Raw genomic sequence first — 22,353 nt, forward strand, 5'->3', positions numbered from 1 at the left:
GGTGCTGCGCAGGCGCATTGAAAAACCCGCCCACTCCCCGCTCCCGCCACTGGCCCTAGGCTTTGCTAGCGGAACCTTTAAGTGGAGTACTCGGGGAAACAGGGGAAGAACACCGGAAAAGACTGTGAGGACGATTTATGAAGAGGAAAGAAAGAGGAGGAACGAGGAACCATGGCTGCAATGGTTGATGCTTGCAGTGGTCTAGGGAGAAGAAAGTTGATCCACTTTGTAACGGCTGCTGTCTGCCTCCCAAATCCCGGAACTCAGGCGGGTAAAGTCTCCATATCTTATGTTCCCTTGTAGCATTGCAGCTGTTGCCTTAGTCCTAAGGTCAGTAGAGTCGCCACTGTTAGCTAAGCGGCGCCGGTTTCTAGGCGATTTAAGACTTTATCCAAGATAGGGGGGAATCTGTAATGGCCCATGACTAGTATTTTAAAACTGAAGGGGACGTGAGATGTTTTCCAGCACACTTAAAAAAAAAAAAAGTCTAAGGCCATGCTACCCTGAAAAAACTCGATCCAGTCTCATCGCGGAAGCTAAGCAAAGTCGAGCCTGGTTAGTACTTGGATGGGAGACCACCTAGAAAGACCAGGTGCTATAGGCTTTAAAAAAATAACAATAAAAAAAAAAGTAATAAGGGATCGTAAGCTGACAGGATCCTTGCAATCTGTGAGGTCAACCAAGGGTTGCTTCACCTGAAAAAAAAAACCACCTAAAAACAAAACTAATGGGGTGATTATCAAAAAGAGGCTGGCGGGGACTTGCCTAAGGTCTCCAGGTGAACTTAGTATCCAGGGACAAATTCCAGATGTCTGAGGTCCCAGATCAGGGCGAAATTGTGACATAGGCCCTCGAATCTCATTTCTGCACATTTATCTTCTGTGTGCTTCTCTGTCAGTACTCTCTTTAAGGGCTCTCTTATTCATTTTCCCTTTGGTGCAGTGCCTTTCCGTTGCTTCTCCCCTAAGTATTCGCATTAAAAATCTGTCTCTAAACCTGGAGTTAAGGGAAAATAAATTTCGGAAGAGAGCAGGTGAGAGTTCTATGGGTGGTGAAAGGGTGTATATGCCCCTTTTCCAAAGCTCCCGATGGCACATCCATATTGTCTTTGTGTTAATCAAAAGGTTTTTATCCGGTCATTGTGAGTATGATGAATATAAAACCTGTTATTTATACTGTGTCCCTTGATTCATCTTGCCTCCATAAAAAACACTTTCTTTAGCTACTCACCTAACAAAAAGAATTGGTATGTTTACTTGCAGTGCTGTGGAGAAGTTGTTCGCAATATAAACAGGTAGCCAGCAATGAAGACCTGGTAAGATTGTTTTTTTCTTTCTTTTTGTAAGACATTTGCAAATATGACCAAATTCTTATATTTTAGCTATTTGAATAGAATTCAGCTGGAGGACAAAACCATAATCAGTAGTCTGAGTGTGAAATTGTAATTCATTGAGGAGTAGTCACTTGAGTTTTGAAGTGAGAGAATTCCTAGATTCCTAGCAAGAAGCATGGCTTCTGTAATGCTATATTTCTCTTCTTAGATCTTAAATTTAAAGATATGTGCTTTAGGGACTAGATAAGGGAGTTTTGGTGGATGAAATAATTGCAAATAATCTAACAAAGGGTTTGTACAAAAGCTTACCTACAGATTGCAGATTGGCTCTCTTCCCCATTTCAAATTCAATTCTATCTTTGTCCCATTTATCATGAGGCGGGGGGAAGTGTCTTAATAAATGAGGGATCGAAATTAATGTTTTATACCAGGATATTAAATACAGTTTCTTTTAACCTGTAGATGTATTTTTATGGGTTTTAAGTACTAGCATTGGACTTCAGCAGTATGTTTTCTTGCTACATTGCAAAGATAATTTGACACTAATCAGATCATACAAAGCACTTAGTAACGTGTAGGGAAGGAATATAGTTAGTTAATACATGTGAGCTGAAAATAAATTGGATTAAGAAAATTTGGGGGGGTTGGAAAAAAACAAAAGAACTCCTCTAGTTCCTTTGAGCATCTGTGTTGGTCTAATTTACACCATAGTTCAAGAGAGTAAAGAAAATTACTAGAGCTCTTTTTAGGTCATAAACCGCACAGAGACTCTAATGAAAGCTATGGACTCTTTTGGAAAAAGGCACACTGTCCCACTCATTTCTAATTTTACATACAACTACAGAGGTTCAAGGACTTCAAAGCCATTTCTAAATTAAGAATCTAAACTAGAGATGCTTATACTGATTGTAGGAGGGAGGCTTGTGACAGAAACATTAAAGGCAGTAGTGAAGAAAGAAAAGACGAAAAGGCTGCCACAAACTTTTTAAGCAGTCTGGGAGCCACAAAATTGTAATCAAAGGACCTTACATTTACAGTGAACCATGGGGACATTGTTTTATAACGGAAAAATAGTGATAAAACAAATATGGGAATGGATTTAGAGATTCTAATTTAAGCATTGCATATGATAGCCATTGTGCTGTAAGTTTTCTTAATTTAAAGCTAAGAATTTTTAGTCACCTAAAATCTGGACAAAAACATTTGAGGAATCACTTATAGACTTGAAGTTTTTTCTCCCATAAACCTTTTTGTCTCCAAAGATTACATTTTATCCCCAAATCCTCATGACTATTCCTCCTTAGCCAAAGTAAGACAAAGAACTTTTACAAAATATGGACAAGCACACTGAAATTTTTACAACAGTGAATTTTTTTCAGAAGTATTTTTCCTTTATAAGCTAAGCTGTTGTTGATTCCTTTTCACAGTAAGGTACAACTGATTCTTTTGATAGATTTAAATGTGGTAACCTTAAGATTTAAATTTTTTTTTTTAATTCAAAATTAACACATTAAACTGTATTACCAGATTTCTCCCCCTTTATTCTAGCCTGTTCCAATGGAAAATCCTTATAAGGAGCCTCTTAAAAAATGTGTCTTGTGTGGAAAACGTGTAGATTATAAGAATGTGCAGGTAAGATCTGGTTTTACTTTACTGTGATACTTGATTTTAGGTGCTTTATATTAGTCCTAACTAAAGAGAATCAAGTCACTTTTATAACAGGCTTTTGTAGGGGTAGCTGTTTTAGCAACTTTGTAATTTCAAATCTGGTTATATTTCTGTGTATAAGGCATTTCTGTTGTATTCTAATAACTCCTTGGCTCTCCCTCATTTACTATTATTTCAGCTCAGTATTTCTTCCTATTTTCTTTCTCTGTCCCAGTGTCTTAACAAAAGCTCACTATAGTGGTAATTCTCAGTTGGAATTGAGTTGGAAAAAGCTCCTCTGGTGAAGTTGATCTCTGTACCTCATCACCAATATCACTGCTTCAAACATAATTTTATCTGTTATCCAGCAACTCAGCAAATGAAGTGGCAAATCTGGGGTAGAGAATGATGCTAGAGTTAAGTACACTGACAGTAGTATAAAATGATAGTTGTTGCCTTAGAGGGAGAAAAGCCAAGAAATCTTACAATGCAACATATTAGGAGGTTTATGCATAGTACCAAGAATACTGCCTGGCACATGGAAGGCATTAAAGAATTTAAATTGACAAAACATAAATTACAGCAAGTGGCTTGATATTTTTTTATCTGTACCTCTTGAAGACCTCACTGTCATCTGATATTGTGATAGCCTACCATGGTTGATGAAATGTTTTAGTACCTTGTTGTGAACAGCAGTATTTTAGAAAAGTATCTCTTGAAAAAGTCAAGAAAACAACTTTAAAACTGAAAGAATATACTCATTAATCTGCTGTATACACTTTTTTGGACACAATGTATAAGAGATGTTTAATAATTTAGTTATTTAAAAAGATGATCCATTAATAAGATGAGCATAGTTCAGTATTTTCATATTTTATGAAGTTTGTCTGAAATTTATTAACCATATAACTTGAAGGTGTGATATAAGGTATGCTTTTTAAAAAATTTACACAATCAAGGTTAACAAATGTATTAATGTAAATTTTTTTTCCTTTCCAAATAAAACTCAAACAGCTTTTGTCCCAGTTTATTTCTCCATTTACTGGCTGCATTTATGGAAGGCACATAACAGGTATTGTTTTCCCTTAATAGCAACTTAAGTGTAGATCAGAATTACATAAATCTGCTTCTGTTAAGAAAACTGGCAAATTTCCATATAGTGCTATAAATCACTATTAGAAAGCTTAGTATTAAGAAAGCATCTTCTTAGGCCAAAAGGGGTGTTATTTTGTATGTCTCATGCTTAGAGGTAACTATAAATTGACAACATGTAGAATACTTGTGTTTAAAAAATTGTGTTGATATTTTGGAGTATTCTATAGTCATTCCGAGACTATTATTTAAGTGGGCATATTTCCCATAGGCCAAACCAGATAGCTTAGTTTACATAGTGTCTATGGCTGGCTGCTTTGTGAGCTAAAAAAGTAGAGTTGAGAAGTTCTAACAGACTGTATGACCCGCAAAGCTTAAGATACTTTCTGTCTGGCTATTTACAGGTTTTCCAATCCTTCCTTGACGTAGACAATTGTTATATGTATTTTGAATATTGGTATGTTTTTATGAATAAGAAATCCTTTTCTATAGGTCTTTGTGGGAAGAAGCAAAAAGAAATCACAAAAGCTATTAAGAGAGCTCAAATAATGGGTAAGAACATCTGAAAAAATGAGTTGGGCTAATCAAAATTTTGCTCATTTTTTGTGAACTTTATTTATCTCTTTACAGGTTTTATGCCAGTTACATACAAGGATCCTGTGTATCTCAAAGACCCTAAAGTTTGTAATATCAAATATCGGGATTAAATTATCTAATGTTATCAATAAAGTTATTTTTACAATAAATGGTTGTTGACTCAAACCATAAGATTTAATAAACTTTAGAAAATAGGCTAAATCTTCACAAACTATAAAGTTTTTAGCTTTAAATATGAAATCGTATGAAGAAAAAGTTTGAGTAAAAAAGGGGAGTTTCTTGTCCATACCAGTGAATGTTCAATAAAACCTGATTATTTGAAACACTACTCATTACATTTTACATACATGAATTAAAAAACTGGTACTGTAGGATAGCTAATACAATAATAGAACACTGATAATTGGATATTAAATACGGAAGAGATGACTTGTATTGGAATTTTACTTTAGGTCCAGATTCTGTCTTGTAAATAGAATTTTAGGTATATGCATGCAAGAAAGTGGAATGCTTGTATAATGTAAAAATCCCTGTGACACAATGTGGACTTGAAATTGCTCAAGGAGATTTTCTAATTAGCAATTACAGGTATGCCTGTCTAAGACAATAGGTCTTCCCTTTTAGAGATGTTACTTTGGGTGGATAGTGGTGCTGTCACGGGACCTAACATTGCTGGAGTAATATATCCTGAAACTGGTAGTGGCCTTTAAATAAACCAATCCATAAGCAATCTGTTATGTCATCTTATCTTACTCCAGTGATAAAAACTAATTGTCAAAAGATGGAGAGAAACTGGAAGTAAATGTCCTATAAGGACAGTGTTCCTCCTTTTCATTGAATACCCTGAAAGTTGGGCCATCAAACTCAATTGTGGAAGTTCAGCTGTGTACTAATGACCTGAGCAAGCTTCTCTATGATTGAAAGTTTAGTATTGCTTTCTTCCAAAGAGATGGATTGCTGTGCAAAAGTATGAGCTAAATAGTTTTGTACCTCTATAGCATTTTAGTAAATTGAACACTGAAGGCACGTTTAGACTTCAGTTTGAGTAAATATGTCTTTGAAAAATCTCAAGCTATTGTCTAGAGAAGACATTTGCACATGTTGGCTGCTTGTTGCTTCTGCTGTACCTAGTCTAGCCTGTGTACCCAGTTTTGTTCATTTGTTGATTGCATTTAGTCATTATGTTCTATATGGTAAGTTCTATATGCCATGGTGATACTTGTGGTTATTTTTAAATTAGGGTTCAGACTGACGAACTATTTCCCCTCTTGCCCTTCGTAACACCACAGTGCTGCTTATATAACCAGTAAAACAATCCCAGTAAGAAATTCATTATTTGTACAAATCATCCCTGGTATTATGTGGGCTTCATAAGCACCCGACGGTAACTAATGCATGTTAACACATACGTAGAAGATGATAGTTTTTGATACTATCTAACCTATGAATTTGCTCTATCACTTAGGAAGTAACAGATGGAAGAGCAATGGTGAAAGTGTGTTAGCATTTCATCTAGTGAGTGAAACACGAAGGCTTCATGTGATGTGTATGCTTCATGGAAAAGTCTCACAATTATGGAAAAGACAAATACAAAAAACAGTAAAAGCTCTAAGCCAACCTCCACTTAACCAACTCACTGGATTAAAATGGGGCTTTACATCCTTCCTAAAAATTACTGAAGCCCAAGGCTCTCCTACCTGTTGAGTTCTGCATTGCCTAGAATCAGTTATTTTGTACCCAGACCTGTTAGTTGTATTTATTGTATTGATGAAAAATGAGCATTAAAAAGAAAGTTACTGTTGCAATAAAAACTAAATGCTTTGGAATGACAATAAAAATAGCTTTAAAAAAAGTTGTCAAATTAGGTGCAGTTAGGACAACTGAGTAAGACTGGAAATGGAGGTTGCTTTAAAATGAAAAACAGCTACTAGCATTTTGTACTTAGGTTATTTTGCAAGTTTCTTTAAATTCTTCACTTTAAAGAAACCACACTACGCCGTGCTGCATTAAGTTGTGCCATAATTAGAACTGCCAGATTTAGCAGATAAAAATACAGTACATACAATTAAATCTGAATTCCAGATAAACAATAAGTTTTAAATATAACTATGTACCTAATATTGTATGGTGTTCAGCATTTATCTGGCAACCCTAGCCATAATGTACTTATCATAATTTAAGGAGTAGGAATTGTAATGACTTAGAAACAATTAAATACATTTTCATATTTAGACTTATTTCTATTGTGAAAATAAGGCTAGTCTCCCAATTCTAAACAATGCTATACAAGTTTAAAATATATTTAAACTTCTCTCGACAGTTTAATAAAAGGGGCAAACGATTTTGGTTTTAAAAGTATCTGATATTTAAAGTACTTTATAAAATAAATGCACTAGGGACTTATTCATGTGTTACTGCAAATAGCTGAATATAGCAAAAACAATAGAAATGTTTGACCCTTTAGCCAATCAAAAATCTTTCAGCCTAAAAGAATCAAAATGTAGGAGACTGTGGATAATCACCAGAACCTTTCATTTTCTCAAAGTCTTCATCTGTTTCAGGGCTGCTTGTGGATGCTTTTTCTTGGTTACTACTATCAGTATCTGTTTTAGATAGTTTGTTTTGTATCTCTAACAGCCGTGACTTCTTGAATTGCCATCTGTCATCTGTATCTAAAGCTTTACGCTTCAGCTGGAGAGTACTACTAGCTGGACTAGCTTCAGGAAGGTCAGTGTACTCTACCATTAAGGTCAGGTTGTCTACCACATTGAGGTGGTGGTTGGCATTACAGCTACTTTTAGAAATATGCCTGTTTTTCAAGGACATAACACATGAATGAAGAAATTCACAATCTGGAAAAAAGGTCCGTAAAGCTTGACAAAGAAAAGTGTTCTCCTGAGGTTCTTTTTGGATATTCTTCTCTCCTAAACAAAAATAAAATAACAGTTAAACATATATTTCTTCTGCAAAGCATTTATAATTACCTACTTGTTAGTATGGTTAAGTCAAAAACTCTTTAACAGTTTTCTCAAATTATCTAAAGTGAGAAAAATGACATGCATAATCCCAAATTGTAACTCATGCCACAATATTCTAAGAAAATCAGTTATATTCTTTAATATCAATAATAATAGTGTAGCTACAATAGTACCCTGTTCTTTGTTCAGTGGGATTTAAAAGTATTAATAACGATTGCTTTTAATGTTAAAGTGGACAAATTCATTAGTGCAGTTGGCTCATTCACAATTCAAATCAGAATTTTTTGAAAGCATAGTAGTAATGTGTGAATTTTTTACTTACGTGTTGCTTCAATCTGAGCTTGTTTTCTTTTTTTAATTTCTTGTTTTAATCTGTTTACATCCTTTAGTAGTTTCTCTACTGCTTGCTCACTGTGTTCTACTTTTTTGCATATACTCTATAAAATAATTTAAGGGCACAGATAAAATTCCAAGTTGTATACTACAGTCTAGGTTCACAAATAATATAAAATCCTTCATGGTACATAATATCAAATGTTATTTGCCTTTAAAAAAATTTTAATTTTGCTGTTTTCTGGAGGAACTCCACAACAAGCATTTGTATGATACTTTATATGTTATAAAAAGCTTTACAGGTGTATTAACTTCCCATTTATATGTAGCTTTATCGTACCAGTTATTTCCTTAATAATACACAGAATTAAAAAAATATATATTTAACTCACTTTGAAACAAAAAATACTGTGCTAATTTGAAAGGTGCATAGTTACCACCAACATTTAACATTAAAGAAAAGCGACTATATTTTAGTGTTATGAAATAATTTTCATATAGGAATTTTATAATTCCTATAAAAGAAACTTTTGTAAACTAGACTGGCCTGTGTCATCACTTTGAAGTTTAACATCCTCTGACTCAGTGATTTCATTTGGGGATGTAGCTTAACAAAATTTATATAGGATGATGTTTCTTAGAATATCAAATCAAAAGTAACTGCTTTCCAATTATAGGGTATTAGGTTGTTATAGCCAGTTTTAGTGGATACTTTTTAGGATGTCTGCTCTGCCTATTTCTCACGAACTTGTTCGCCCTGTTGTTAAGGATTTGCCAGTAACCTCTTCACCAACTTCACCCTAGCTGACCCAAGCAGAGAAATGACATAGCATATTAACAAACCCTAATCTCTTGAATAGAAGAGATTTTAATGCAGGAGCTGTGGGTTGGCCATTCTCTCATTTCCAGTGGGTGAGTAAACAGATCTGTAGTTACTGTGAAGAAACCAATGTGCAGACACAAAGGGAGAAAACGTTCTGATAGCACTCCAGCTCCTCATTCCAGTTCCTTCCTGAAGCTCAGCTGCTTTCTGCATACAGTTCCTGTAACATACCTCTACTTTCCCTATTTTAGCCCAAGTTAGTACTTTTAACCTAAGAGTTCTAATATACTGCTCTATGAAATACACTGCTATTAAAAAGAAAAGAATATGTAGCAACATGAAAAATGTTTAATGATATATCAAGTAAATAAAAATCATGAAACATTTATATGCCCTCTTCACTGTCAAGTATGTAAAAGCATGTATACATTAGGGAAGAATTGGAGAGTATGGCGAAGTAAAAGTAGTTATGTTGCAATGGTGGAATTCTAGGCGTTTCTCTCTTTTCTAAAATTCCTATATTATCCATAGTAGGAGTGTGTAAAATGTATTAAACCCATCTCTCTTAGAGTGTTATATTGATAAGTGTAGTGGCTGGCCATGGAAATATACTACCTAGATCTCCATCTAGAGGAAGCATAGTTGACTGACAGCCTCAGCTGCCAACCTTTTGGGTCCACTACTGTTTCTGTGCTTGGGCCAGACTTCCCCTAGGCTTAGTAACTGAGTACATTGAGAGTATTATTACAAGTCTGTTCCTACAGGACAGCTTTGCTCAAAGACTTCACATCAGCCTGGCTGAAACTTTTTTAGCTCTGCAGTCTAAAGCTTCCTGTCCTACCCAATCATCCTCCCTTCCCTGTTTCTTTTCTCAGGTACTCTCTCCTCTCTATCCTCAGGCCCAATATATCTCTTGCTTGTCTAAACCCATCTTGATGTCTACTCAAAGGACCTGAACTGCCACAGTTAGCTAGAACTGAGTACTGTGGTAGATTGTTTTGTTCCCAAATATTTGCTTCCCTTTTTATCCTGTAAAAGGATTATATATCCCTGCCTGTTGTCATGTGATATCCTCCAGCCAATGAAATATGAGTGGAAGTGACAGGCCTGAGCAGTTTTAAGAGATGTTGTGAGTAACCACTAGCTTTCTTGTGCCACATAAGGGCTGCTTCTATAATGTGGATCCTAGAATGACGATAACAGGAAAATATAGTATGAGTGGCTACTGTATTTAAAGGCCATAGATTGAGGTCTTTGTTACCAAAACTAAACTAAACTAAACTAAAATATAAATCTAATCAAATGTCAGGTTATCCCTAAAAAATTTCAGTGATCAATTTGATATGAACACTAGAAGTGGTCTTTAAGTGTTAGATAAGTTAATTTACCTTTAATTCTTCTTGTAAAGAAGCATACATTTCATTTATCTTGTGTACCTCCTTTAAAGATCCATCTTCTTTAAAAAATTCAGGGCTGTAAAAAATTACCATTTCCTCAGTGTACAGAATTCATTTAATTATATGATGAAAAACTTCTTTGTAGTTGAGCAAAGGAAGAATCATAAATGATATGCTGCTGATTTTAAGTTATCAAAAATTGAATAGGAATAAGTTTAGTGAGGAAGCAACTGAGGAATCTCACCTGTGTGTTTTGACTGCTCGGCTAAAACCAGCGGACATACGGGACCCTGATACAGTTTTATAACCCAGTTGCTCAGACATGCCCAGATTGGCCACCACTAAAGGTATCCTATGAAAAAGTCTGAAGAAATAAAATTTTTAAACATAAACTTAGAATAAAGTGAAAGATTGGCATCTACTTATTAGTATAGACTACCTTTTCCTACAAGATTAAAAAACAAACAGAAATTGCCATTCCTTACTACTTATTGAAGACAGAATTTACTGACTTGAGGAAAATGGCTTTTAAAAGTTGCGAAGTATATACAGTGTAAGATAATTATGTGAAAAAAAATACTTTAATGGCTATTTTAACTGATAAGCACATATAAAAGGCAGTATTGTTGAGATCCTGTCCTCCATAAATAATATTAACATTAGTTGGTACTCTCAACTTAATTCTCATAGTCCATGAAAATGTTGTGTACACAGCCTGTGGGGAGTCCCTGTTGACTCATTCTGGTGGGCCATCAAGAACTACCGTGCTTCCCCACAGAGGTTACAGTAGAGCTGCTCAAGTGCCGAGGCTTACATTCTACATTATATCCTTTACCAACTAGTATCTAAAGCACATAGTTTTTTCCATCTTATGGTAAATAAAAGCAAATCCTCGGTACCAGAAACACAAGTCAACATTCCACACTGGGCTTCTAATTTCCTTATCTGACCTTTGTTTTCCCATCTATAAAAATCAGATGGGAAGACAGACTTCAGTGTATTATTATGACAATCTAATGCAACAACATATGAAAATACTTGGTAAGCTGCAAAAAGTACTATAAAAATATTGGGTATATTTTTCTATTAGCTGAAGATAGCTAGTGACTGGCCAACATTTACCCTTTCTGAGGTTTATATAAGGCATGCTCCAGCCGATGGGTAGAGTAGCTTTCTGTTACTACACTCGGTGTTAACAGCAGAAAAACAAGCTCCTGGCTTGAAAGATGCTGCTGTAAGTTTTTGTGAAGCAGTCTCTCTCGAAATGTCATAATCTGGTCTGAATGACGTCGGAATTTGTACCAACCAACCACATCCTGAAAGAAAATACAGGAAATATCAGGTGTATACCTTCATGGTTACAATTATGATGTGTCTTGTTAACAAAAAAATTGACAGCTTTAAAAATGCCTTTAATATTCAGCAAGGTTTGGGGCATATTTAAACAAGCATACACTTAAATATACACTTTACACTTTTATAAAGTATGCAAACTGACTTGGAGTTAAATTACTTTCCATTCAGTTATAGGGCTAGTTTTACTTAATGTAGATTCTTAACTTCCCTTAGTTTCTTTATGACATTTGCTATCTTAAAGTCTTAATCTTTTTTTTTTTAATGCCTACAACACCTGGTATTCCTAGGTGGTCTCCTATCCAAGTACTAACCAGGCCAGACCCTGCTTAGCTTCTGAAATCAGATGAGATTGGGCATATTCAGGGTGGCAAAATCTTAATCTTTGGTCAAAATTTAAATGAAGAAAATGTCAATGAAAACAACAATTTCCTGTATGGATACTTGGTTTGCCAAATAACTGAAATAAATAAGCTTAACCTAATAGTTTTCAAAACTGAAATTTATATGAGAATATCACCTACCCCACAGAGTTGGTTTCAAGACTGAATAAGACCATGTAAAAGGCTTTTATAAGCTGTAACATGCTAAACATGTTGTATTACTACAACTTTATCTTTTTAAACTGGAAAAATAAGCCTCATTTGCTGAAAACTTAATAAGCATAAAAAAGAGAAAAACAACCACTTTGCTTAGAGATACATCTGTGACAGTTTCAGCAACTTTCATATCTGTTCATTTAAATTGAGGAAATTAAAATTATGTTTTAAAACAAACTTTTATAGGTACATTTTTAAATACCCAAATATAATCGTAGGGGAAAGACTAAGCATTTTCAACAAAGGATTTTTTTTGAAACAAATTTCTTTTACTGAATTTACTTTTATTGTCAAGTCAGATTTAAAATTTTAAGAAAAAAGTACCCAGAAAAAAATTCTGTATTTAGGAAAAAAATCTATTTCAGTTATTCAATAAGTTTTAACTGAACACCAAGTATGCTGCGGAGGATTCAAATTAAGGTGCTATGTAGGAAATCATCCCTGCACTATAAAAATTAGTAACTGCAGCTATATAAAACAGTAATTGATTAACTCATTTCCCGTTTGCCCCAAGCAAACTCGCTGGCGGCACTTGCAGGTGCAGTGTTTACCCTGATAACTTGCCGATTATGGTCCTAACTTTACCCCCAAAATTAGCCTCAAAATATCTTGCTTTTGTTATTATTTTCACCTTGCTCTAGTATATCCATAGTCTGGAAACAAATGACATCATTCTACTTATAGCATTCTGTTTTTAGTAGTGGTATTTCCATTTACAAAGTATAGTAATTTTCGATAGCTGAAAATGTCAAATTCTAGAAAACGTTGCATTCCTACATGTGATGTTAACATTGTTCTCGAACAGTTGTTAGCCGAAGATTCATTTGATGAATCCAATTTATGTATATGTTTCTGTTACATCAGGATTAGAGACAGGTTCTGTTTAGAAATAACTCCAAGGATGAGAACAAGGTTAATACTTTTTTTTAAGGTTAATACTTTTAATGACTAGTTTTACTTTTAAGTAACTCCTTTGAATTTCTGGAAAGAACAAGCCTTTCCTCACCTGCCTTATAGAACATTATGAAGACAAATGCTGCTTAAAAGTTTTGTCAAAGTAGTACATATTTTTATGAACTCAAAGTAATACTTATAATACCAAAAGAAGACAAGGTAAATCAAGAATACCTTTTTAACACTTGATAGTATTTTCCTCAGTGCTTGCTCATTTAATTCACCAGAAGAATTGTAAAAGCTGTAAAAGCCAAAATTAAAGGCATTTCAAATAAGCTAAAAATATGATTTTATTAGCACCTTTACTTCTAGTTACTCCTAACCTAACTTCCAACCAATACCTACTTGCCTGTCAGATGAAGTTCTAAAATAAATAATAGAGAAAGTTCTCAAATTAACAGACTTAAAGTGGTAGAAATATGATGTCCATAAGCAAAGAAAAAGGAATAGGAGTGAAGAAACTTCAGGAGATAAGTTTAGGCATTACATTTTTTTAAAACCTAAAACAAAACGATTTATTAAATACAGGTACATAGCCAGTTCACAATTCATTCACGATTTACTTAATGAAACTTAAAAAAAAAAAATACATTGATATATACAAGAGTATGTAAAATAATGAAGCATAATAACAAAAGGAGAATTTATTCAAAAGCCATACTTGTATCAAATTAAGAAATGTTATAGGAGTTCGTTGGGTTGTTTTTTTTGGGGGGATGGGGGAGGCGGGAAAAGAATAGGTATTGGTTTAGTTTAGTGGTCTTTGTCCTGTAGTTGGAATGCCAAAGATGTAGGGAAACTTAAAAGACAATTTTTAAAAATTATAAAGCGTGTTTACTTCCAGCCTTCTTTCCCCTCCAATAACAGGGATTACAAGTAATATTTTCCTCTTTTTAACATTCATTGAGATAAATAATATTCTTTTCTATGATGGTGAAATATGTTATGCAAAATCCTTTACAAATAATAGTCACTGTAATGGGCTTTTACTGATAATTCTAATCTGTACACTGAAAAAAATTAAGTTACATAAAACTGAAAAGATACATCCTAATAGGCAATATATTTTCTTTTTAACTAACAAAGATGTATTAAAATTTTTTCCATTCAAATTTTAATGGGAGATACAAAATAAAGTATTCCATCTACCAAAGGGGGATATTCGGCTGATAAAATAGATCCATTTTACTATTTATTATTCTAACATGAAAACTCTAAATACAAGAGTTTATTCTTGTATTTCTCTAGGAAAGTCCACTTCTGAGCTTCTCAAACTGGAGTATAAGGCAACGTACCAGAACAGGATAATGGTGTACATCTTCTGTGCAAGCACTGATTTTATGTGATGTTTCTGTTAAGGAGGGCATTTTAATATTGAAATAGATATATTGTGCAGTAGAATTCATGTTACATTACATAATTTTTTAAAAGGTGATATTAAGTTTTAGGCTCTAATGGCCTGTTTTCCAGGAACTTTCCCCCAGATTCCTGAGGTAAGCGAATCAGTGTATTCCTGTGGAAAACTCTGAGAAATGTATTAGAGTAGGGTTGGCAAACTTTTTGTGTCGAGGGCCAGATAGTAAATATTTTAGGTTTTGCTGGACACATAGTCTTTGTTGCATATTCCTCTGTTTTTTGTTGTTGTTGTTTTTTACAACCCTTAAAAAAGATATTAACTATTAAGAGATAGAGTGCCATATAAAAACGGGCATGGGACCATACTTTGTCACCCTCTGTATCAGAACATAAAACTGGATATTAAAGCTTATCCAATTTGGACTCCAAGAAATATGGTATTAGAAGACTGTTTTTAACATGTTCACCTATATTATTTAAAACGAGGAAGAAACAATGTGGTATGCTATTGGCTTGGAACTCAAGAAATCCTGGTGTGAAACCAGGACCTTCTGCATGTAAAGCAGACGTGCTAACCGCTACACTATGAAACCACATCTCGGTCTAATTATTTAAGATGGTTACCAGAAGATATTGAATCACTTTTTTTTGGACTCTCCCTTCTTAATCCTTTGCTGGTCTATAGTCCTTTAAGGAAGTGCTTTTTATGAGTCTCCACCAAGAATCCCTTAGTCATCAACCAATATTTTTGTAGATCCATTATATTTAGGCACTATAGGAGCTATACCTCTTTTAGGTACAGCAGTATAAGACTACACTATGCCTTTATTTCTATCATCCTCTACCATAGATCTTTCTCACCTTAACCATATGCTCCACTGCAACTTACACAACCTTAGTGATGTGTACATAAGTGTGACTATAAGAAAATAAAGATGATTTTTCATAAAGCTATTTCAATAAAACTACACCATGTTGTAAGGGTGCCAGTGTTTGCTTTATTAAAATTCATTTTTTGTGTACTTTTCTGTATGTACATAACAATAAAAAATTTTCAAATACTTCAATAAAGTTTTAAAAAACATCACAGCCTATATTAGGGCTAACAATATTACTGCTATCTGTAGGACTAAGAACACAAATTTTCACCCTAGAAAAGCAATAGGAAGTAAGTTAAAGAATTTAACCAGTTAATAGACAAAAGATAACTTTAAAAATATGATAAGTGAGGAAACAGAAGATAAACTAGAATAAAAGGGTAGAAAAAAGGCTCCTGTTGATGTATAAGAATGTGTCACTGAGTTTAAAATATGCAATGAGATGAGTGGGCATGAGAAGGCAAAGCAACCCTCACGGTGAACTGGCACCTGGGAGAGGCAGTGGAGACCAGCTAAAGCAAGCACATAAATACAGAGAAAGAACTATTAGGGTAAAATTGACAAGTGAATTTTCATGTAATTTTAAAAAATCTTTCATTTTAATCAGTACCACCATGTATAACTGGTAACTAAGATACCTTGTTAGTTTTAAAAATTACTTCACTTGCAGAGAAAAATTTTCACAGTGGATCATTTACTTGCTCTTACTACTCACCTAAAAAGCTGATAGCATGGAATATATTTCTGAATGTCTGGAAAAAAATAATTTTTAGTTATGATTACATTGTCGTCTGAATAACATATTGAACACTTCATGCCAGGAAGTACTTTACCATTATCTCATTTAATCCTAACAAACCTACGAGACAAATGTTATCATTCCTTCCATTTTAAAGAGGTACAGAGAGATTAAGTGGCTCTCCTAAGCCAGTGGTAGGGCCAGTATTCAAACCCAGAGCCTCACTCGTAACTAGAATGTTATATTCCTTCTAAATGTTTAATAATGATAACACAATAGATAAATTTGAAATTGGTATATTTTTGTTGAGTTCTAAAAAGGTTATGCTCTAATTTTACTTAGTTGATAAAAAGAACTGTTATATCTTTAGTTTCACAAAAGATTTGTCGATGTTAACTACAGACTATCAAGAAAAAAACTCTCAACATCTTTTAAGAGGTGAGTTTTATTCTGTCACTAGAAATACATCTAAATAGGAAACATGATCATCCTCTTTAGACATGTTTCTTCTAGCAAATATATGCTACCCTCGGATAAATCCCTCTGTCTGAAAAAACACTGTGGACAGAACCAGTCTTTGTAACTGGTAACAGCCAAACATTCTCTGGTATAGATAAGAAAGTTTAAAAATGATGAAAATCTCATTAACCAAAGCAATATAGTAATTTCTAGATCTTGGATTTTACCTGTTATTGTGTGTCTTAAAGTAATCCAGTATTTTAAAATAATTTGAGCAAATACTTGGGTGTTTCTACAGCACTTGCCTAATACCTTAAACATTAGCATTGTTCCTGGCACATTGGAATTGCTCAATAAATAGGTGCTTAATTAAACTGCTCAAAATATGTTCATACTTTGGGCAGCATACTAATTTGAATTAGGGGGAAAAATGCCCTAAGGGCTTGCTTTTAAGGCTCCTGTCTGAGCAGAATTAAAACACAAAGTAAAATTACAAACCGAATGAATGTGTAATACATGACAAACACCAATTCTCTTATGTTATAATATGATATTATAAATCAATAAGAAAAAGCAAAATAGCCCAGGAGAAATATAGTCAAAGCATGGAACAGGCTTTTCTTTTTCAAAGAAAAATGTATTCCCCAAAAGGTCAAATACATAAACACTTAACCTCAGTTGTAATTAACAAATGCAAATTAAAAAGATTTTTTTTCACTTATCAAATTAGCAAAGATTAAAAGACTTGATAATATCTAGTGATGCAAGACTATCAGGACCCAAGCACTTTCACATATTGTGGAGGAATCTAAGATGGCATGACTTTCCAAAAAGCAATGGTCTGCCTCTAAGAATGTGACTTGTGGATATACTCAAAGGCACAAAGATATATGCACAATAAAATGTTCACTATTTTATTATTTTGTATTAACAAAAAATAGAAAGTCATTCATAGTTATTTAAATAAGTATGGTACATCCTTACAATAGGAATATGAAGCCATCAGAAAGAATGACAAATTATACATTGACACTGTTTTGCACCAATGATATCTTCTAAATATCCATGTATAGTATGATCCCATTTGCTGGGCCATCTTTCTGCCACTTAAATATATGCAGGGGCTATTTCATCCTTGTTTCCCTAGAGTAATCTTATAAATGTATCTATTAAGAAATAATACTTTATGAAACCAATAGTGGTTACCATAGAGGAGACTAATGAGTGAGATTAAATTTATTTATATATTTATTTTATACATACATACATTTGTATACATATCTATATAAATTTACATATATGTACTTATATTTTCAACCTTTTAAAGTGGCAAAAAAATGACATGAATACTGAGTATAAACTGATATAATCTTTCTGGAAAGATGTTATAATATGAATATATCTAAAATAGATATAGAAAAGTATGTACAAGGATGTTCACTGTAGTAAACTTATAATGAAAAATTGGAAATAACTCTGATTATAATTTACTTATTTAAAGGACTGAAATTAAATAAAGCCATAAGAGTAAGGCCATAGAGAATACAATGCAGTTATAAAAAATGATATTTAGAGAATTATTTGACATGAGAAAATGGTCATGACACAAGAAGTCATGAGGCCAAAGTTTTTATAAAGTACACCACCAATTTTGTTTTAAAAAATATGCTTAGAAAAAACCATATATAATCAGAAAACTCCCTATATATTTTAAAGCTCCCTTTTCCCTTTTTTCCCCACCTGAAAGAACAGCTGCTTCACCACTCACTCCTCAAACCCTCGTAGTCCGGTCTTCTCCCTATTACACTCCAGAAATTACAAGAGTTTCAACTATATAATCACTGAGCTGCTTCAGTTCTCATCTTCCAACTTTTCTGCAGCATTTAATGTTTTTGTCTAAACTTTTACCTTTTTTCTTAGTTTTGGTTCCTTCTTTTGCTGGGCCGTCTTCTTGCCACTTAAATATATGCAGGAGCTATTTCATCCTTGTTTCCCCACAGTAATCTTATCTGCTTATGTCCCATACTGTTTCCTGCTTAAGACTAGATGATGGCCATAATTTTAACTGAGAAATGAGTGCAATATATTCTTTTAAAATTTGCTTTTAAAAATCTGTATCTGTTGTTAAGAATTTAAAAGCAATTCATGCTCTGATCCCTTTCAGCATAAACCATGAAAAATAGGACACAGAAATAAGTGACTCACCAATTGTATAAATAACTTCAACATCATCCATTTGTGAATCAGTAATGCTATTCTTGGCTTCACCTTTCACTTCCCCAAGGAGAAAACCTTCCTATGTATAAAAATAAGCAGTAAGTATATGGAATACACTGAAAGAACTATCATTCAGTCACTTAACTAACCAATATTTCTCAAGTTATTTTACAATGTATACAATATGTACTACCAGCTCGGGGCACAGAAAAGAAAGACCAGATGCACTTCCAGTTCAGCTGGGAAACACAAACAATGAAATAAAAATGAGATGAAGAGATTGTAAATACCACTGTATTTTAGCACACTTGGAAGCATAAAAGGCTTAAAGCCAGAAATGAGCACCCAGTGCTTAAGGAACAAGGAACAGAGTCATTTGCCTTGGAACTGAAAGCTCCCATTTGTCAGGAAGTCATAGACAGGAATAAGCCCAATAATGGAGCATCCTGAATGACTAGCCAAGGACTCTGAATTAAAGGCATGTACTTCTGGGAGCCAGTGGAAGCTTCTGAGCTATGAAATGACACAATGATCAATGTTTTTAGATTAAAAATTGTGAAAAATATTAAAGATTTGGAATTCGGTATCAATGTCTGCTTCTTAAAAGGGGAGCTGTGAGCCCCGAGTTTTTAAAAAATATGTGCATTTTGCCACAATAGTGACTTCTTTGAATTTTGGAGAATTCAGTTATTTCGCTTGGCACATTTAAAGACCTACTGTGCTTAATAGACAATGAAGATCTTGTCTTTATAATTAAGAATGCTTCTTTCCCCCATTTCATTAAAGCGCACAAAAGGAATGTTTCCACAATGTGAGTCTTTACTGGAATCAAGGGAGAACAATCCAGAACTCTACACTGTAGTGTTCTAGACAAATCTGGAGAAAGGAAGCAGGGACAATGCAAATAAAACTATCCAGAAAATCACCCTTTAAAGACTTTTAGGAAAAAGATCTAAGAAACAAGGGCCTAACACTAGATTACTTTCCAAGGGCTAATCTTTTAAGCTGCAAAGGACTTAAAGACCCATTGTTTATACTGCTATGACATTCTGAAATAATTTTCACAGCTACATACATTTTAAATTGTCATATATTCGCTCTTTGCTAGGTATTAATCTACAAGGTTATTTAAGAAATTACTAGACTTTGTTCAGTATGGTATTCTCTTAAATTGTATTAGCAAGTTACTAAACACTCTAAGACACTATTCGAACTCAGTTTTCCAGTTTTTTAAATTTCATAACAATAAATTTTTAAAAGTTGGCACTGTACTTATTCACTACTTCATCCAGAGGTTTTGAACCAAGGCAACTAGTATGAAATAAACATTTAAATATCTAATATTTGAAAACAAATATTTAAATTATAACTGAAAGCATCAGGAAAGGAACGAGGTGAGGCCTTACAATTTAATACCAATGCAAACTGAAGTCAGACATCCGATACCAAAGTAAGCTTTTTCATTTATTAAGGTTTCCCAAAAAATAGCCACTGGATGTAACATCTCTTATTCCTTTCCCACCCTACCATTTCGACAAGAGCAGCACATACTCTGCATGAAAAAAATTTGGTTGTCTGAAAACGTCTGTAGGTAGGTACGTGAAACGGAGTTAACCGGCAACCTTCTTAGCGGTAGCAAGAAAACGCTACGTAAACTTTCTAGCCTTTCACAACCAAGTTGAATCAGAAAAAAAGGGGAACTGTTGAAAGAAAGAAATGGGAGTGTGTGAGACACTAGGGTTGGGAGAGAGAAATAAACATGGACTACAAGAGAAAGGCTAATCCTGGAAAAGACTTAGCGGGCGGGAAGGACACCTCGAGCCACCCGGGAGCGGGAGAAGCCAGAGCCCGGAGGCTGAGGCCGGCGCTGCGGCGGCGTCGGGGAGCTCGCGGGCCGGGACCCGGGCAGCGGCGGCGGGGAGGGCACCGACGCGGGGCCTCAGTCGAGGCGATGCCGGACCCCGCCCCGCCCCTCGGCTCACCGAGTCCGAGTCCGTATTGAGGTGCTGGAAAGACAGCGCGCCGAGCACAAAGCCCGAGAGCACCGCCGACGTACTCTCGCCCTCCATGCTCCTGGCGCCGCAGCCAGCAGGAGGGGCGGAGCCGGACGCGGCGGATCCGGAGCCTTAGGCGGGCGAGGCGGGGCCGAGCGAGGAGGCGGGGCCTGCGCCTGCGCTCTGGCCGCGGCGCGCTCAGCGGAGGCCCCGGCCTGGAGGCGAGAGCGCCCTCTGTTGGGGTGGACGAGGCGGAACGGCTGTGCGGGGCAGGGCGGGTCCTGTGTTCCTCCCCGCGCGGCGCCAGGGGTTTCCTCCCCGGCTTCCCTGACGACTTGGGAGGGCATGGAGCGCGTTTTGGTGGCCAGCTGCTGCTGAGGGATCCGTGGTATAAGTACAAAACTATTAAAAATGAACACTGCTGATAGAAAAGAAGCATGGCTTAGTGACATTGTAATGCTACAATGGATATGCCGCGTTTATGGTTTCAAACTGCATGATGCTGCCCTTTACCCATTGTCGAAATTGCTAAAATACTAACAGAGTTTCAAGATTGTGTCTTCTAGAACTCTCCAGCGACGTTCAACTGGGGAAGAGGAGGATGGTGGGAACGGGAGACGAATTGGGTTTCTTGGAGTGTTTGCTTTTAGAAAATTAAGGACTCGGGTTAAAGAATACCCAGATTTTTAACGTTGTTCTGACGGCTTAAAAAAAGGTATAATCATACTGTGTTGAATCGTTTGATATAAATGATATGGGGAGTGGGAAGTCCAGGACATGACAATTATCCACACATGATGTTCAAAGCTATGGTTTTTAAATGATTGAAAGAAAGCAAAATGTCAGACTACAGATGCCCCTCTACTTAACGATGGGGTTACACCCAGATAAAACCACTATAAACTGAAAATATCTTAAGGTGAAAATTTATTTAATACACCTAACTTTTTGAAACATCATAGCTTAGCCTAGCTTATGTGAGGAATAAAATGAATATTGGTGGGGTTGAAAAAGGTCTTAATACAGCATTATCAAAGCTTGGGTGGGCTCAAAAGACCCCTGCTGGTCTCCTAACCTTAAAATGCCCCAAACAAGTTCTTCTCTATTTACCCCAGTTTGGAGAAGTTCTAAAAACTGAAAGGTAAAGAATACAATGAGAAATCTGATCTGGAATTGGCTTGGGCAATAGTGAAGTTAATCAAGATAAAGACAGGCGAAAAGGCCGGGGTTGTGGGGCTGAGGACCCAAACCTTATGCACAGGAGTGGATAAAATGGTCAGGAGGTGAAGAAGAAAAGTTTCTGAGTTTCCTTGACACAGGAGCCTCATGTATTGTATACCAACACCTGTTGGTGAAGCCCTAACATAGGCTACAATTTGAGTGAATATAGAAATGTGTAAGAGTTGATAATAGGATTAAGGTAAAAGTTTGAATGAAAATTATAATGTTTAAACAGGCTTTATATGAAGAAGTCGTGTCTCCTTTATCTGAATGCTTTATAGGAATAGATATTACATCTGAGAATACTCCCCTTACCTAGTACCATAAAACCAAAACCTGCTAAGGCTTTTAATTGATATCATCTAATTGTCCTATAATAAAGC

At 35.2% G+C, this 22,353-nt stretch overlaps 2 protein-coding genes across 6 annotated transcripts; one reads left to right on the top strand and one right to left on the bottom strand.

The window, feature by feature from the left end:
• The first annotated feature begins 19 nt into the window (after positions 1-19).
• MRPS18C (mitochondrial ribosomal protein S18C) lies at positions 20-4,818 on the top strand. 2 transcript variants are annotated; one of them, XM_039845630.1, is made up of 6 exons: positions 22-271; positions 1,263-1,315; positions 2,882-2,965; positions 3,995-4,052; positions 4,565-4,624; positions 4,703-4,818. In XM_039845630.1, exons 1-6 carry the CDS (start codon positions 172-174, stop codon positions 4,777-4,779), a joined length of 432 nt encoding a protein of 143 aa, XP_039701564.1. In that variant the 5' UTR covers positions 22-171; the 3' UTR covers positions 4,780-4,818. The 2 variants fall into 2 exon arrangements, with proteins under 2 accessions (XP_039701565.1, XP_039701564.1); XM_039845631.1 differs by lacking the exons at positions 3,995-4,052; positions 4,703-4,818 and having other exon boundaries at positions 20-271; positions 4,565-4,621.
• ABRAXAS1 (abraxas 1, BRCA1 A complex subunit) lies at positions 4,663-20,888 on the bottom strand. 4 transcript variants are annotated; one of them, XM_039845627.1, is made up of 10 exons: positions 20,738-20,849; positions 20,307-20,455; positions 18,744-18,834; positions 16,056-16,092; positions 13,281-13,347; positions 11,323-11,516; positions 10,445-10,564; positions 10,192-10,276; positions 7,970-8,084; positions 4,663-7,593 (listed from the first exon to the last, which is right to left on the bottom strand). In XM_039845627.1, the coding sequence occupies exons 3-10, from the start codon at positions 18,772-18,774 to the stop codon at positions 7,163-7,165; spliced, it is 1,080 nt and encodes a 359-aa protein (XP_039701561.1). In that variant the 5' UTR covers positions 18,775-18,834; positions 20,307-20,455; positions 20,738-20,849; the 3' UTR covers positions 4,663-7,162. The 4 variants fall into 4 exon arrangements, with proteins under 4 accessions (XP_039701561.1, XP_039701563.1, XP_039701560.1 ...); XM_039845629.1 differs by lacking the exon at positions 20,307-20,455 and having other exon boundaries at positions 18,744-18,830; positions 20,738-20,859; XM_039845626.1 differs by lacking the exon at positions 20,307-20,455 and having other exon boundaries at positions 6,611-7,593; positions 20,738-20,888.
• Between the last annotated feature and the right edge of the window lie 1,465 nt (positions 20,889-22,353).

Source organism: Pteropus medius, unplaced genomic scaffold (genome assembly GCF_902729225.1).
Source record: "Pteropus medius unplaced genomic scaffold, Ma_sr-lr_union100, whole genome shotgun sequence".
NCBI lineage: Eukaryota > Metazoa > Chordata > Mammalia > Chiroptera > Pteropodidae > Pteropus > Pteropus medius.